Source organism: Octopus sinensis, linkage group LG26 (genome assembly GCF_006345805.1).
Source record: "Octopus sinensis linkage group LG26, ASM634580v1, whole genome shotgun sequence".
Classification (NCBI taxonomy): Eukaryota; Metazoa; Mollusca; class Cephalopoda; order Octopoda; family Octopodidae; genus Octopus; species Octopus sinensis.
In genome coordinates this window covers 21,916,715-21,935,930 of record NC_043022.1, presented here as the reverse complement: position 1 = coordinate 21,935,930, position 19,216 = coordinate 21,916,715, and the positions used below count along the sequence as shown (strand labels likewise).

The window sequence follows — 19,216 nt, the reverse complement described above, 5'->3', positions numbered from 1 at the left end:
TCCCCAGCAGAGACCGAGGCTACAATATAAGGATTGTGTAAAGTCCTTGTTGAAAACATGTGAATTGTTGAAGGTCAATTGGGAGAGCATTGCTTGTCGTTGCCACGAGTGGAGAAAAGTCACAGTTTTTATGCAGGATTTAAGCAAGCTGCTCAAAAATAACTTGCCAGTGTAGTGAATGGAGGACGCTTTGTCTGCAATATCTGTGGACAAGCAGGGCTCTTTAAAACAATAATTATGAAATTATTGTATACAGTGCTCAGGTGCACCACAACTTGTCAGAAAGTGCGTATAAAGTGTATGCAGTAATGTACAAATGTTTGGAAAGCGAATGATGTATGAGTCAGATACATGCTTGCGTATGTATGGAGGGGAGGAAATCAGGTGTAGTGTTGGCAAATCTCAGAAAGAATGGAAGTTTTGAAGGATGCAGTGCTCCGACAACCGATGCTGGCAGTTTGTTCCATGCTTCAGCAACTCTCAGCGTGAAAAAATGTTTCCTTTAGTCACCAGTGGAGCCACAAGTCTGAAGTATAATTGTGTCTGAGTGTATAATGTTTTTTATGGTCAGTGGTTGGTCTTTCTCAGTTATGAGTTGACAGCCATCGCATATATAAGCATGCACATGCGTATGTACATGCACACATACACACACACTCACTCACTGAAGTATACACACACATATATACATAATTATATGATATATTTCCAGTCAAATTTGGCTCGGATGAAAGAACAGCTGGAGAAGGTGATGGAGGAGCGTGACCGTGTGGCCGAATTGAGGCACCAGTCTGAAGAGAAGCAGAAGAAGCTGCAACGACAGATAAGGGACATCCGGGAGGAGACGGGAGAACTACAAAAGAGAGAATTAGAGACAAATCACAAGAAACAGGAACTGGTAATATATATCATATCACATGCCTTTGTTGTTTTTCAGTATTTTTAGTGACATTGTTTGGTACATAAATTTGGTATATAAAATGCTCATCTCAGAAATATAAAATAACTAGCAGTAATACCCGTCGTTCATCGGATAATTACTTTTACTCTTTCTCAGGAGTCACATTCAAAGTATTATTATATATATATTATAGATTTCTCAACGGGGATTTCAGGGGAGAGTTTCAGGGAGTCGCTGGCGATGTATCGTGATGATCAAAAATCCGGCCTGCTAAAATTTGGTTAAAGTGATTTAAACTGCAGACTCAATGCAAAATGGTCACATTTAATTCAAAACGTTAAAAATGTTATGAAAACAATTGGTATGTGTTCACAAAGTCCAAATGATTAATACGAAAAAACCCTCCATTATACATCCCGAAAATTCATTTCTTTGCTGAATTTCTACAATGTTTACGGCAATTCGTTTTTATATCATGCTTTTTTATTTTTCATGCAATTTACGCATGCTTGCACGCATGATGAACACAGTTCACGTCAAACAGCTGACTGAGTAAAGTTCACTATTCAATGCATGGGATAAGGCCTAAACAAACACATTATCGATTTTTGCACTTGTGAGATGAATTTCAGAACAGAAATAGCGCAGTTCAATTTTCATTCACCTAAACTTTAAGTGAGCCATTTTTGTTGGTTCTACGATTTGTTGGCTAGGAGGAGATGTGCCGGGAAGTTAAACTCACAGACACACAAGTTGAGTTTTATATATATAGATGTGGTTCGGTTTTGTGACTCTATTTGCTGCATAGTTATGATGTGCCACTGTGTACCACGATTACTTTTGTTACACAGCTTTTAAAACATGATTGTGTAACAGGCTTGGCTGTGTTACACTGTCTTTGTAGCAAGGTTATGATGACACTGTAACAGATGTGGTGACACGAAATGTAACGGGCTTGTTTTTTTTTCGTTTTTTTTTCCCCTATTTTGCATGTTTTTTTTTCCAAGGTTGCTTGGTGCCCTTGTTTTTCTGTTGCTACCATTAAGAAGGTATCTCCTTCCTACAACTGCGTGTTGTAGCTATGGTGATGTTTGAACATGTGGCCACATAATTATCAGCCCAACTCTTCAACTTCATTCTCCCAACCATTAATTAATTATTATACCAACCAGTAATTTGTAGTTTCATTAAATTATGTTTTTTTTAAGTCATTTTTACCTTTTGTGACCTGATTGTGTGTGTATGTATTTCAGGAAAGTCGTTTGACAGACTTAGAGATTGATTATGACCAGAGCCAGTCTGACCTGAAGTTGGCCTTTAAGAGGATTTCTGGACTGCAGGCAGCTCTGGAAGAAAGTGTTGAGACTGATGAAGATGACGAGAGTTACCTGTCTTACAGGTAAGTTATCTACTGTCCATTGTGTGTATATACATGTATATACTTTGTACATATCTATTGTATTTATACTTATATATTGTATACTTCATGTGTATGTGTGTGTATATATATATGTGTGTGTGCATGCATGTAATGTATGAGTGTGTATGTATATATGTATGTGTATGTATATATGTAGGTGTGTATGTATGTATATATATCATCATCATCATTTAATGTCCGCTTTCCATGCTCAGGAGCAATAAACACTGAAAATGCGCAAAGACCAACTTCCACCACATTCCAGGGCGAAAAACTAGAAATAGTTGATAGTTTCCGTTACCTAGGTGACCAAGTCAGTAGCAGGGGTGGGTGTGCTGAAAGTGTAACTGCTAGAGTAAGAATAGCCTGGGCAAAGTTCAGAGAGCTCTTACCCCTGCTGGTGACAAAAGGCCTCTCGCTCAGAGTAAAAGGCAGACTGTATGATGCATGTGTACGAACAGCCATGCTACATGGTAGTGAAACATGGGCCGTGACTGCTGAGGATATGCCTAAGCTCGCAAGAAATGAAGCCAGTATGCTCCGACGGATGTGTAAAGTCAGTGTTCATACTTGACAGTGTGTAAGTACCTTGAGAGAAAAGATGGACCTAAGAAGCATCAGTTGTGGTGTGCAAGAGAGACGTTTGCACTGGTATGGTCATGTGACGAGAATGGATGAAGATAGTTGTGTGAAAAAGTGCCACACCCTAGCGGTTGAGGGAACCTGTGGAAGGGGTAGACCCAGGAAAACCTGGGACAACGTAGTGAAGCACGACCTTCGAACTTTAGGTCTCACCGAGGAAATGACTAGAGACCGAGACCTCTGGAAGTATGCTGTACGTGAGAAGACCCGGCAGGAGAAGTGAGACCATAACCCATGGCCTCTACCTGGGATGTAGCCAGTCCACTTATGCATATCTTTCCTTCTTGGGAGACAAAACTCTACTTGTGAAGACCTGTTGAGGCAAGCAAGAATCAGAATTGAAATCGAAATCAACCAACATCAATGGAAATTGTAGCTGTGATACCAGTGCCGGTGGCATGTAAGCGAACCATCCGAACGTGGCCGTTTTGCTCCTGTATATATATGTATATATATATGTGTGTGTTTTCCTCTGTCTTTCCTTCTATGTTTCCGACGAAGAGCTCCGCTCGAAACGTTAAACCCCCCTTCTTTCATGAGCGTCCAGTAATACTATATTTGTTCCACGTCCTCTCGTTGTTGTGTTTTTTGTGCTTTCTTGTTTGGATTAACTATATATATATATATATATATATATACACACGTGTATATATGTGTGTATGTATGTCTATATATGTGTGTGTGTGTGTGTATATATATATATATATCCATCCAAAAAAGTAGCACACTAAATATTGGAGCAGTAATGTACTTTACAAGAAGTTAATTATATGGCTGGTCATAGAATGACCACTGATTTCATATCTATAAAGCTGTAGCAAAGCTACATAACTTAGGCATAGTAATGTGACCAGACGTGCTACAGATGTCCTGCACAGCAGACCAATATATTGATGATGTAGCTAGCCTCGTTTTGATACACCAGCCTCGTTCTGATACACTGAAGAAACGAAGACACGTTTTCAGTGCAGCTTCACATTCAATGTGTTACCTGTCCATTCACCTCAGCACAAGACACGGTTTGTAAACGAAGATTAATTTGTTATCACATACGTATTCTCAAACTGGTCTCTTCACACACATTTATACATACTGTAATATAAATATTTACAGCGTGGAAGGTGTTTATAAGCCATTTAAGAAACACACAAAAGCCGTTCGATTCACTTCAACATTTAAGTTTAATTTGTCAAAATATTTTCGTCGCTTTAAGACCGCGACCTGTTCACATGTTACTTCTTTCAGTACATAAGCTAAAAACAGAACTTTCCTTGTATGTAAACATACGTTTTTTTTTTTGTATCTTACCACATGCTTCCACCCCAAAAGTCGAACACAGAACAAACAATATTTTGGTACTACTAGCGAACTGTGGTGCCGGTGCGCGCACGCGCTAGCTAGTCATGACTAGTCGATCCTTACTTCGTATTTTTGTGTATTATTTACTTTGTTTAAATAATTAATTACTTTGTGTTTTTGTGTTTTATTTACTTTGTTTAACAAAAATTATTTACTTCGTGTAAAAAAAAATTATTCATTTTGTGTTTTATTTACTTTGCTAGGTAGTCGTTGCAGGATCGACTAGTCACGACTAGCTAACGTGGAGGCGCGACTACATGTGTGCGTGCACTGTTCGCTAGTAGTACCCAGTATTTTTATATGCAAAAATGTTTTATGGTGATTCATACTATTTTTCCATTTAATAACAAGCACTTGAACAGCCAACGACGGCCGCTATAAAGCGCTTAACCTTATAGACAGCTCCTTAGACTGATGGCTGCAGGCGTATGACCACTTTTCAAACAGGAGATAGAAAAACGTTACAGTCAGTTAATTTTGTAAGCAAAAAACAAATTTCCATGCTTTACTTGGGATGGGATTATTGCCCTTAAATTGGTTCCGGTCAGCAAATATTTTACAGCTCTAATCAACGACTCGTGGATTCCCGATTTGTTAATTAGAGCCATAGATATTGCCGACTGGAACGAATCTAAGGGCGATAACCCCATCCTATCTAAGTCTTGAAGAGATCTCAGAGGGAGAAAGAATCAGATAGAAGAGCAATGGAAAAGGTGAATGCAATGAAATGAGAATAATGTGACAGATTGGGGGTAAGGAGTGAGACTCAGAGAATATCAGTTGAATGAGAAAAAGAGAAGGAAGCATTTACCATTTATTCTATAGTATATTACGGAGATGTACTTGCATAGCGAGTGACTTGATCTGAGATCATGTGCTGGAATGAAAACAATTGCAGCGTGGAAGATGTTTATAAGCCATTTAAGAAACACACAAAAACCGTTAGATTCACTTCAACATTTAAATTTAATTTGTCAAAACATTTTCGTCGCTTTGAGACCGCGACCTGTTCGCTGACAAAGCTTCATGCTGCATCTATAGTATAGTTTTGTGACTCCAGCTCACTGTTTTTCGTTTTTCTATATTTAGTGATGAAGAGGATTTTGAAGATGATCTGGACGACACCTTTCTGTCAAACCATAAACCAGTTTCAAGTGTGTATGACAGCAGTAATGAGAGGTCAAGGTCAATATCAGGGACAAGCTATGAACAAGACGCCCAGTTTGGAGCAGAAACATTAACATTCAATAAAGGTTAGTATACTTAACCCATCATCACCACACACACACATTTCTCTGTCTGTCCCTTTCGGTCCCTCTCTTGCACACACACACGCACGTGCTTGCAAACATCTATCTGTGTGTATGTATACACTCTGGGCTGTACCTATATGATTTCCTGACCTGCTAGAAATAGAATTTCTGTGCATGTGCATATACACATATAGATACATACACATACATATATACAAATATGTACATACACAAATATATATACATACATATATACAAATATGTACATACACAAATATATATATATACATACATATATACAAATATGTACATACACATATATATATACAAATATGTACATACACATATATATACAAATATGTACATACACAAATATATATATACATACATATATACAAATATGTACATACATATATACACGTATACATATATATATATATATATAAACACACACCCTATACCTTTCTATTTCTCTATCTACATACTTTGCCTTAGCCAACTTTAATTTCATTTCTATTTTTTGCTTCCCCCAGGGTTGTAATATAAGTACAAGACCACCAATCTTGTAAGATAGAACAGTTGATTAAATCCAACTCTTTATATTTTGAGTACAAGCCCCAAGGTCAACTTTACCTATGATCCTTTCAGGGTCATTAAAATAAGCCACCAGCCAAGTACTGGAGTCAGTGATATTGAATGCTCCCCCTCCACTCAAAATTGCTGGCCTGTTCCTAAATCAGAAACCATCCTTCTAATTTCTCTACCATCTATTGCACTTTGAGCAACAGGTTTGTAAGGCGGTGAGCTGGCAGAAACGTTAGCACGCCAGGCAGAATGCTTGGCGGTATTTCGTCTGCCGCTACGTTCTGAGTTCAAATTCTGCCGAGGTCGACTTTGCCTTTCATCCTTTCGGGGTCGATTAAATAAGTACCAGTTACACACTGGAGTAGATATAATCGACTTAATCTGTTTTTACTGTCCTTGTTTGTCCCCTCTGTGTTTAGCCCCTTGTGGGTAATAAAGAAATAGGTATTTCGTCTGTCGCTACATTCTGAGTTCAAATTCTGCCGAGGTCGACTTTGCCTTTCATCCTTTCGGGGTCGATAAATTAAGTACCAGTAATGCACTGGGGTCAATATAATCACTTTCAGGGCAACCCACATTACAAAGCAATTACAGAGCAATTGTCACCCAGAGTCAATAAGTGCCACTCCTATGCTGAGGTTGACTCAGATTCTTTGTTCCATCAGGAGATATTGGCATTTGGTTGTGGGTTTTGTTATTTTTAATATTTTTGTCTTTCTGTTGCAGGGTCTGTGTCTGAAGCTTGAGAAACAGTATCTTCCTCACAACACAGCAGAGACAGCACAAAGACCCATTGCCAGGCATGATTAAAAGATAAAATGATGTAGACAACTGATATCACTGCATGTCTTCAGCTTCCTGCACACATACACACACGTACACATGTTGATGCATGTGTGTACAAGTGTGTGTGTTAATGTATGTATGCGTGTGTGTATGTGGCTGGCTGTTAATTTTTTGCTTGTGTGGCCATCTGTGTGTGTGTGTGTGTGTGTGTGTGTGTTGGAAAATGTTTAAGAAGAAACAGTTACAAGAAACTTTAGCTGGCGACTCACCTCAACATCACAAGTGATACCAAGGAGGAAGTCAGTTCCTACAAGAGAAGAGGACTGTTACTGCCTACAATTGTGCCACATTCTTTAAATATAATTTCGAGACTTTTCCAACACTTTCTTGCTATCCATGGCGATAACAACAACAAAGATCTAAGCCTCTAAATACAGCAACGTTGAAAGTTTGTCTTAATCAAAATAAGATGGAAGACTGTAGCAGACAATGTGACCCTCTAATTACTTCCTTCCTGGTGAGATTATTTGCTTATTCCTGCTCCCTTACAAGGGGTAAGGGGGATGGGCATTCATACGAAACACTATTTGCATTATTTGTCTTGGAATCTTCTTCTTTCTATTTCATGTGTCTTTAATCCACCCCTTCTATTTTTCCTCTCCCCACACCCATTACCCCTTTCTATCTCTCTCTCTCTCTCCCGCAGCCCTTATTAGTCAAATTTTTCTTCATCTCTTCAACTCCCAGATGAAGTCTTGTTGAGCTTGAAACGAAGCAAGGCTATTTACGGTGACCCTTTCTCTGTGATTGTGTGTGTGTATGTTCGTGTAGTTTGAAGTAAAAAAATACAAAAAGAAATGTGGAAAATTAAGAAATTTATTAGTTATTTCCATTTGGAGGACTCACAGAATTCCATGGTTCTTAAGTAACAAGGTATCAGCTCTCTCTGTGTGTGTGCATGTATGTGTGTACATACACATGTATTTGTTTCCTCCCTGGTATCTGCAGAGTCCAAGTAGCCATATTCTTGTCCCCTTCCACAAATCTCTTTCCCACCATGACTTCTCTCAAGAGACTGCATCTTTTTCTTTTGTTTTTCTTTATATATAATTCATATTTTACTTTGTTGTTTTATTGTTTCTTATTAAATTTTGTTTATTTTAATGATATATATATATAAGCTGTGTGTGTATATATTTGTATATAACTATCTCATGCTCCACACACAGACCCCCCCCCCATCATTTCCTTTTTTATATTGAATCTATAGAACACTTGTTTCTTATGCACACTCTTGTACTTTAGTGTGAATACAGCCTTGACATTCTCATGTATATGTGTATATATATACATATATGCGTATATATACATATGTATATACGTATGTATATAAACATATGTATATATATATATTTGTATGCATGTATGTGTATATATTTGTGTATGCATGTATGTGTATATGTGTGTACGTGTGTATGTACATATTTGTATGTATGCATGAATATATATATGTGTATGTATCTATATATACATGTATGTATGTATATATATATATATATATGCATGTAAAATGTCAATGCATGAAACTCTCAGCCCTTGAGTCACTATGTAACTTCTGCCAATTAAATGCGTGTGTTTGTGTTTAAATGTAGGTATTGCTCATGCTTGGGGATTATTGAAATTCTGAGAATTTTTCTGTAGCATTAGAGTTCTGTAAGTCAATATTAATTTTCCTTTTGATTCTATGGTCAAGAACCATATAGCATGTAACTGAGAAAAGGGTTTTGCATTACAGAATTGAATCTTACATGATTTTCAGAGGGTGCAATAGTTCCATACAGCAAGGGATACATTAGGGGGACACACAAACATTTATATGTAAATAAATACATACATGCAGGCAGATAGACATGTTACATTTTCTAGAAATTATTATTATCGATAAATATTGAAAGTTTGTATTGCTATAATTAATTAATTAATAATTTCAGAAATGATAGTGCTCATACAGCTGTTTGCCTGTCAGTGAAGTACAGACACACATCTTAATAATAATAATAATAATAATAATTACAATAAGGATAGTAGTTTCTAATTTAGACTCAAGACTTGAAATTTGGAGGAAGGGAGCAATCAATTAGGTCAACCCCAGTGCTTGACTGGTACTTACTTTTCTCGGCCCCAGGGGGAATTAAGTATAGTTGACCTTGGTGGGATTTGAAACCAGAATGTTAAGAGCTAGAAGAAATACATCTAGGCATTTTGTCCAATGCTCTGATGATTCTGCCAATCAATGATAATAATAATGATGATGTATATAATTAATGGTGTGTGTATGTGTATATATGTCTATGTCTGCACACACTTGTATAATATTCGAAAGTAGTTCTGTGCATGTGTGTGTCTGTGTGTCTTTATGTAAGAGAGAGAGTAATGTGGGATATGATGAATATAAATCTATATTTCGAAGAAATGCAGCAAAAGATTATAATCTTTGCCAGTCTGTGATATATAATTGTAGGTGGCGGGGGGGAAAAGCAAAATGAAAATAAATAAAAAAACACGATAAGAAGAAGATGTCTCCCCCACCCCCTCACTCCCAAAAGTAAAAGCAAGAAAGAAATACATTAGTTTGGATTGTAAGATGTTTTACATCTCTTTATTTTATTGTATTTTGTTTTGTTTTGTTTTTTTCTTTTGGGAGTTTTAATTCCTAGTGTCTTACGTCTCGTGCTGTTTTGTGTTGTTGGCTGAGCAGATAATCAGGTATTAGATGTTACACATGACCAAGTATTATATCCTTCTCTCTCTCTCTCATCAGTCAATACAATGCGATGATGGTGTGAAATAAACTATAGAAATACATAATGTTTGACTCGTTTATTCTTTGAGATGAATTGATGTATTGCAAAAATTCCTTTTAGGCATTTGAAGCAAGAACATGGGGGCATATTTAAGAACATGGGGGCATATTTGTGTTATCTAGCGTTACAGTAATGTAATGTCTATATGACACAGTGCGACAAGGATGGCCTTTTGAAATGCAGGTACGAGAGTTGTGGTAAACTCTTGTTCTAAGGGAAGTGACTGTTTTTCGTCCCGTAATGGGACCATAGGGGAGATAACTCTTGTTCTAAGGGAAGTAACTCTTGTTTTTTGTCCTGCAATACTAACAGGAGTGTATAGACTATGTTGAAAAATAAACTTCATTTGCTTACCTTTGACATGGGTATCTTGGTCGGCCTATGAAGTTTTCAGCTGACCCATGTAGAACAGGCCATTTAAACAAAGCAACACCAATGTAAGTAGCACAATAATAAATAATAAAGATATGAATTAATTTACACCGACATTTTTATTGATTTACATCCAAATAAAATATTTTTAAAAAAAACATCTGAACAGTTTTCAGTCCATAACTAGTGAAGCAGACAGTAAGAATAATGTAGGTCATTTGTTTTCCTTCTCTATCTGCTCCACTGTTTAAATTATGGTGTATAGGCTGTAGTATACACTTGCATGTATGTCACTAACATCAATATACATACATGTGCTATATTGATAGCAATTACATATACATTGTATATTTCATCAATAGCAATATTCATACATGTTATATATAGAGGTCTTTGATATCAATGTATACTCAACATATGGTTGTGTATCATTAATATGAACATAAATACAAACTTTAAAAAAAGTTCAATTAAAACAATGAGCAGTTTGGTAAGAAAAGAAAAAAAAAGACAAAACATTATTCCGTCACTGAAGATAATTTGTCAAATGAGATATTACAGGGAATAAACCTAGGAATTTTTGCCATCCCGTGTGGTTGATTCTGACAGAAACAAGTTATGGTTGAAGCCGAACTAATTAGACTTCCTCATGTGATATTTTGGTATACAAAATCTATCTTCAGTGACAGCAGTATAAACGATGAAAAAATAGCAAAAAAAGGTCATTTTTTTTATGAAAAAAATTTTTTTTTTTTTTTACAAAATGTATATCGGAATGCAGTTTGAATATTGTTTGAAGTATTTGCGGAGATGGTTCCAGTAAAACAGTTTTCTACTGTTACATAAAGAGAAAGGATGACAGCTAAGCTAAGCTGTATCAACTGAATCTATAGCTAACAATATTATACAACATAGCCATGTTTTACATCATTAATCTAGCGTTTGTTACCAATAATGGGGGTATAAAATATTTATTTATAAATATCTAGAGGTGGAGTAAGTTGCTTGTACTCTTACTATAGACATTTTAGGTTTGTTGGAGAGACAATTGGTATCTGGGTTAATAAAATGTATATAGTAGCGTGTGTGTGTGTGTGATGAAATAATAAATAATGGTTTGCGGGATTTCAATCCACGCCAGGGACCAAAGACAATACAAGGGAAAAAATTGGTGATAAAAAAGGATTTTGGTTTACGGGGTTTCAATTCACGCCAGGGACCAAAGATAATAAATATAGAAGGAAAAGAAACCAAAGAGTGAAAGATATGATTGATGATTAAAAAGAAAGAAATTTTGGTTTACGGGAGTTTAATCCACGCCAGGGACCCAAAACAAAACAACATAAAAGAAGTAATGAATCAAATGAAAATATCACAGAAAGGGGTTCTGTTGTTGAACCAAATAGTAAAAAAAAAAACTGATGACAAATAATGAACTAAAAGTAGTTTGACTCTCCAAATGACAAATAAAGGATTTAAAATAGAGTTTAATTTTATTCATTTGTGGTAAGTGAATTAAATTTGTGTGTGTGTATGTATATTAGACTGACAGATCAATATTGTTTCTATGAGAGGCCTTTACTAAAGCAGAAAGGGGTTAGTTTTAATAGCCATAACATAGTATGATCGTCTATCTACTTATAAGACAAGAGAGTAAGAGACTGTATTGAAGATAAGGCATGCAGCATTGGGGAAATACTGAACAAGTTTATCTAGAAAATAAAGGCTATGATGAAAATTCTATGTGTTTGTACATATGTGTGTATAATATACAGGGTGTGATGGGTAAATTGTCACCATCTTATATTTTTAATTTCATGCATGTCAACTATACAGTGTAGTAGGGTCAGTTGGGCACTGTTTGTGAGAAAAACAGCACCATGACGCACTTCACTCTGCCAGAAATTTGGAAACGACATGCTGTACTGTTTGGCATTCATGCCAGAAGCTTCACTACGAATACCTCAGAGTGTTTGGATGTCAATCTGAGAACAGTGCAGAGGATTTTGGAAAGAGTTTGATGAGTCTAATGGTGATTACGAAGGTGCAGCAGCTGGGAAAACTCACTGATTGTACTGATAAGAAATGAATTCCTGAATTTGTTGGTGAGATCCAGGACATGAGAGTGTCTCAGTTTCTTATCAAGGCAGGTAATGCATGAAGACATTCAGTATTCCTCATACAAGATGAGGAAGGGCCAATTTTTATCCCAAGCCATCAAGGACAAGAGGGAAAACCATGCTACAAAGCTTTTGAATAAACTCAAGCATCCCCTCCAACCGAACATGCTTTGGTTTTTCTGAGACGAGAAAGATTTCTCCTAGGATCAGATGGTGAACACAGAACAATCATTGGCTTGCCATGTACCAAGAGTGATAAAAATCAAATCATGGTGTTTGGCGTAATCACTAGTGATGGCGACATCATGCCGCCATTCATCTTCCCACACGGCTTCAGACTTAACACGGAGGCCCTACATCAAGTGCCTGGAGGCGGTAGTGCTGCCCTGGGTCAAAAGGGTTAGCTGCTAGAAGACTATATGTCTGGTAACAGGTAGGGGAACCCAGTCATGGATGTCAGACAATTTCTGCGATCACACCACTTGGCCATCAAAACGGGTTGCTGTCTGAAGAATTAGGCAGCCACCTTATTCTTCAGGCTGCAACCCGTTTTGATTATTATATGTGGGGCGCAGTTGAGTGACCAAGGAGGATCTGAGGGCAAGGCTTATGACAGCATTCACCAACTCAAACAAGGAGACCGTCCAGAAGATTCTGAAATCATATGGAGACTGGTTGAAGCCAATGGCAATTTTATTGAATAAATTTACTCATTAGTATTTTACGATATTTTTATGTAATTTTGAAAAATATATTTGTTAAAATGAGATGTCAATGTTACTTTCATTTTCGCATAATTTAGACAATTTATTCACCACACCTTGTATATATGTGTATGTAGCTTGACATCTCCAACACTTTACATATTCAAACGAACTGCATTTGACAAATATATTTATATATACATAGACAATGAACAAGATTTTTATAAAGAAAACGTGTATATTTATATACATGGAACTTAGCACGTTTTGAAAGTCATAGCATCATCGTCATCATCATCATCATTGTCCTCCAACTCATCATACAAAAAAAAAAAACCTCGTTATCAAGATATGCTGCCATTCATAACATCACAGTTGAAATTGGAAACAAGCAGTTGTGGTGGGGAGGCAGTGCATTTAGATATGGAGAAAATATATATACACCAACACTGCTATGTGCATCTCCACACACACACACACACGCACGCATGCAGATACAGGTAATAGCTTCATTTCATCACTTTTCACTAAGAGTACACACATACACACTGAACAGTTCACAGGCTGACTATGAGGGAATGACGCTAGAGCTGAGAAATCTTACTTGCATTCTGTGATGTAGTTGTTTCTTTCCAGGTGAACTGACATTTGACTGTTCAGAGAAGACTTCAAAAGTAACTAGTACCAACTTCTCTTGAAAATGAACAATATTTGACATCGTGACGTTATCAAGCACCTGCAGGAAAAAGGCTTTAGCTCCCAACAGCATTCATGCTGATATAGGTTGCTGTGTTAGGGGATGACACTCCAGCTTTATGAACAGTGCAAATGTAGGTGGCTGAATTTGGTGGGGGGACGTCTTGAGGATGACCCAAGGTCTAAATGTCTTGGCAACTGTCACCACCGAGGAAAACGTGTTCGCTACATGGTGAGGGATGACAAGCAACTGACTATAAATCAAATAGCCAATGCTATTAGAAGATCCCACGAGGGAGTTGAGAATATTCTGCACAATGAATTTGTGCATGAAGGTTTCTGCTTGCTGGGTACTACATCTTCTGATTCCTGACCAGAAGTGTACCAGGCTGATCACATCACAGGAAAATCTGACACTGTTTGAGGCAGATCCAACTGGTTTCCTAACCTGCTTCACCAATGGGATCCAAACACTGCAACGCTGATGGTAGAAGTGCATGGAACACAAGGGGGGACTGAGTTGAAAAATAAGCTTTATTTGGTCACATTCTGTGAGTATCTCAATCGGCCTATGAATTTTTCAACCAACCTCCATATGTGTGTATGGAGACGCAATGGCCCAGTGGTTAGGGCAGCAGACTCGCAGTCGTAGGATCACTGTTTCGATTCCCAGACCAGGCATTGTGAGCGTTTATTTAGCGAAAACACCTAAAGCTCCACGAGGCTCCGGCAGGGGGTAGTGGTGAACCCTACTGTACTCTTTCACCACAACTTTCTCTCACTCTTTCTTCCTGTTTCTGTTGTACCTGTATTTCAAAGGGCCAGCCTTGTCACACTCTGAGTCACGCTGAATCTCCTTGAGAACTACGTTAGGAGTACGCGTGTCTGTGGAGTGCTCAGCCACTTGCACGTTAATAAATGAGCTGCGACGTCAATGGTGCCAAGCTATATTGGACGGGGTCTGGTAAGCCATGGAGGCTGCACCAGGCTCCTGTCTGATCTGGCAGTGTTTCTACAGCTGGATGCCCTTCCTAACGCCAATATATGTGATTAATAATAAAAATAATAATAATTGTACTCCTGCTAAATCTAACTGATATGCATTCATGAGTATCTCCAAATAGTCATTTCTATATCCACTGTATGTTCCACTTTTGATTAATTTTTGCCCTATCCAATACTTCCCACAGCCCAAACTTCAAATTCTCCAAGTCAAGCACACATACATACCTGCCTTTTATATACATATTTATACACAGATGCATGTACATACATACACACTCACTCAGTCACACACATACATACATTCATATGTACAATGGTTCCCTCTGCTTTATCATTCAACTGCTCAGCCACTCTTCAAAAACTATCATCTTTCACTGAGAAATCACCTCCTCAATTTAAGGTTAAATTAAAACCAGTGCTAACATTTTTCTGCAACAATTGGAAAGACAATGACGACAACGAAGAAAGAGGTTTAGTAACAAAAAAAAAACATCACATTTTTACACCCCAGTAATCTATTCCCTTTTTATACACAACTTACAAAACCAAATAAAAAAAAATATAAAAATCATCAAAGATTCAAAAAAAAATGGGAACTTTTGTCCCATTTACATACCTTAACAGTCATTCTGCTATTTTCTCATCTTACAAAAAGAAATCATTCACGATGAATCTAATTTGGTTTCAAAAAGCAGTCAGTCACCATGTTTAAAAATGCAAATCTTGTAGATGTTGGCATGCAGAGTTCATTTGTTTACATGACGAGGTTCACTTTATTCAATGTAATTATTTTCAATTGGCTGCTTTCCTGATGCTCCCTGCATCAGTGTTAGCACTGATGCTTATTTACCGACATTAGGAAGTGAGGGTAGGAAGGAATGAAAGACAAAGAGGCAGATAAACAAACAGGAAGACAAGCAAACCTGGTTAGAATGCCTTACTTTAAAGCTCACTTGCAGTTGATTCCTCATCTTTCTATGAACAACACAATGACTTGCTGTAAACAGAGACGGCTCCGGAATAATATTCAGAAACAATACTTTCAACAAAGAGTTCTAGATACAAAGTCCAGTTGATCATTACAAATAGTAACATTATTATTAGTTGTTGTTCATTAAGAGTTTTAGCCTTGATGTATTGAATGAACCCTGATAAAACATCAGCAAGGAATCAAAGTTAAGGTACATGTATGTTTTCAGAGAATAAAAATTTTTCAAAGTAAGTCCACATTGGTTTAGCAACATGGAAACAGAGCTGTATTAGTTGTCATGGCTGGTGAGGCTTCTTCATTATTTTTTTTTTTTCTGTTTTTGCTCCCCCCACACACTCCTATCCATTAAGAACTAGAATGGGAACAAGGGAGAAAAAAAGAAATAGATGGAAAATGAAGAAGTGAGAGAGGTTAAATATTGTTTTACTTTAATCTGAGATCGGTGAGCGAATTTGGAAGACAGTAATTACAAAAATAATGGTTTCAAATTTCGGCCAACAATTTTAGTGGCCTCGATGTTCAACTGGTGCTTTACTATTTCATCAACTATGTAAGTTGAAAAGCAAAGTAGACCTTGGCAGAATTTGAACTCAAAATGCAGAGAGCTGGAAGCAATGGCCACTAAGCATTTTATCCAATGCGCTAACAATTCTGCTAGCTTACCACCTTCAGGGTTTTAAAAATAAGAAGAATTACTAACATGTGTGCAAGGCCACAGATTTGACTAGGAAGGAGCAGTCAATTACATCACTGGTATTTTATTGTTCCCAGAAGGATGAAAAGCAGAGTTGACCTCATTTTACCAAACCATAATAATTGTTTCTAACATAGGTACAACACCACAAATTTAGGGGTAAGGGTAGGGGTGGAGTTAGTCAAATCAACTCAATATTTGACTTGAGCCTTATTTTACTAAACCCAAAGGAATGAAAGGCAGGGCTGACTTTAGCAGGATTTTAACTCAGAATGTAAAATGCCAGAAGAAAAACTGCAATGCCCTTTTTTCCAATGATCAAGCAATTCTGCTAATCTATTACCCTAATAATCACACTAAGGGAGTTAGACAACTATTTTCTCTTGTTTTCAAAAGGTTGCTAATCCATTGTGTTACTACAGTCTGCCAGACACGAAGATGAGTCAGATGCATTGATCTAAGCGTCTACAAAAACTGTGTCAGATGAACAAAAGTAAAGTAAATAAAATGCTTTGTTTTTTGTTAAAAAAATGCATGTTGTGAATGTCAATTGAGAAAAATGTTAATGAATGGTTGAATTGACTGGAAACAAATAAGAGATGTGTAAAAACAGTTCTTTTGAAGGACTCACAGACAGACACACATATAATGTGTTGTTTGTCATCTTCGTAGAACAGTTCAGCAAGGGAGATATACACACATACACATGTCTGGTGTGTCATCTTCATAAGACTGTTCGTTGAGGGAGAGATACATACATGTGATGTATCATTTTCATGTGTAAATCACTAAGAGAGACATACACATACACATGTGGCTTGTTATCTTCAGAGATTCACCCAACTCTGTCAATGCCTTAAAAACTGAATATCTCTGATTTATCAAACACCAGTAACAATGTTCATAACAGAAGCAAAGATCATAATAAAGATTCAATAGTTTAAACACAGATTCTAACATAGGGACGAAATCCCAACAACAAATGACCTCATCAACATGTTTTAATATGCACTTTGCAGTGGTCAAAGGGGGCCATCTACAGACACTAATTATATTGATGAGATTAACAGTATTTACCTAATTAGCTTCCTCTAAACTTAACTTTATCTATTTTGTTCAAACATATCTGTATTAACATGTGGTAATCCCACATTTACAAGTCCACTTGTTGCTCTTGATGTTGCTGCCATAGATTCATAGAGCAATGTGAGATTACAGTGGGACTTCCATGATGCCACTGTAACGTAGTTTATGATGTAATGACATTGTTATGACACAGCTATGAAGTAGCTATTAATATGATTTATTATACAGTGACAAAGGTGGGACATGTCTGTGATGTAGTTGTATTATAGTTTTGATATAGTGATGTGGATTAGATGTAGCTATGAAATGGATATGATGCAACTGTTATAAATGTATTTTATAGCTGTGATACAGCTGTGAAGTAGCTGCAATACAATTAGCCAAAGTAGCTACAAAACAATGATATAACAGTAAAGTATATGTGATGTAGCTTCGATGTCATCTGTAGTTGTGGTAATGTAATTGAGAGGTGAATGATTGTGCTTTTGCCCATCTTCTTTAATTTATAATAGTTTTTGGAAGACCACAATGAATTTCAGATAATACAGAGTTACATTAAGATGGACTAACAATTAGATAAGGTTACATCTAGATGAACTATTATATATATAAAGAATACATCTGGGTGAACTAACATCTAGGTAAAGATATATCAGGGAAATTAACATCTAGGTAAAAGTACATCAGGAGGAAGTTAGATATGAACAGATTTAGTTCTAGATGAATTAAATCTTGACAGAAATCACTGAAGAAATATCCATTTTAGAAAGAACACCTATTTAAAAATAAACTGATATAGGCCCTAATCTTGGTAGAACTATTATGAACAGACTGGTGTGTGAAAGGCTACAGGAATCTTACTGTTGGTGGTATCCTGTGTTTAACATCCAACATGTGTCAGGAGGCCACAAGACATACACTTACGTGGATGTGGGCGCAGAGAGGGGCCAAGACTAACAATACCCTCTCTGCTTGCCTCGTCCCTCAGGGAGAAAACAAAACAGAAAATTAGCTTACAACCAAACAACAATCCCTTCCCCTTTTTTTTGTTTTTGTTGTTGCTGTTTATTGTCAGTTCTTTTTGGGTTTGTATTGGATTTCGAATCCAGCAAAAGGAAAAGAATTCTGCAGTTATGGTGGTAGTAGTAGTTGTAGTAGTGGCATTGGTGTTGATGTTAGTGGTGATGTTGGTGTCAGTGCTGATACTTTACATGAGACCAAGGTAACCATTTGGTCTATCCTCAAACTCTACAGGCTCTTCTGGCACATCATTTACCGCCACTGTTGAACAAATATTTAATGGCATATCTGCGTAGCTATTCAAGGGAACTCTCTCAGTTTTCACGTCTTGGAGACGAACCTTGTTTGCCTTTACTGGCTTTTTATCTGTATCAACAAATAATTTCACTACTGTTGTGTCCTTCTCCTAAAAACAAAACAAAAAAAAAGGAAAATTCAGAAATCATTTTATATATATATGTATATACATACGTATATGTGTGTGTGTGTGTATATATACATACATATACATATAGGTGTGTGTATATATACATACATATACGTGTGTGTATATACATACATATACGTGTGTGTGTATATACATACATATGTGTGTGTGTGTGTGTGTGTGTGTGTGTATACATACATATACATATATTGCTGGAGTTAGTCCTCAACTTCTGGTATGAAACCAATTAATAATTAGGCAACAATATAGTATTTTATCATTATTATGAGA

General features: G+C 36.8%; 2 protein-coding genes across 6 annotated transcripts in view; one reads left to right on the top strand and one right to left on the bottom strand.

Moving 5' to 3' along the window:
* LOC115224915 (unconventional myosin-XVIIIa) overlaps window positions 1-7,803 on the top strand; it is a 324,165-nt gene extending 316,362 nt beyond the window's left edge. For all 5 annotated transcript variants that reach the window (XM_036513802.1, XM_029795876.2, XM_036513801.1 and 2 more), the window contains 4 exons: window positions 713-898; window positions 2,155-2,300; window positions 5,412-5,575; window positions 6,887-7,803. In XM_036513802.1, the coding sequence (XP_036369695.1) occupies window positions 713-898; window positions 2,155-2,300; window positions 5,412-5,575; window positions 6,887-6,906 (516 nt within the window). In that variant the 3' untranslated portion in view covers window positions 6,907-7,803. The remainder of the gene's footprint in view (window positions 1-712; window positions 899-2,154; window positions 2,301-5,411; window positions 5,576-6,886) is intronic.
* A 7,082-nt stretch (window positions 7,804-14,885) lies between these two features.
* The window catches only part of LOC115224727, a 41,690-nt gene continuing 37,359 nt past the window's right edge, over window positions 14,886-19,216 (bottom strand). The window contains exon 7 of the mRNA XM_029795599.2: window positions 14,886-18,904. Within this exon, the coding sequence (XP_029651459.1) occupies window positions 18,686-18,904 (219 nt within the window). The 3' untranslated portion in view covers window positions 14,886-18,685. The remainder of the gene's footprint in view (window positions 18,905-19,216) is intronic.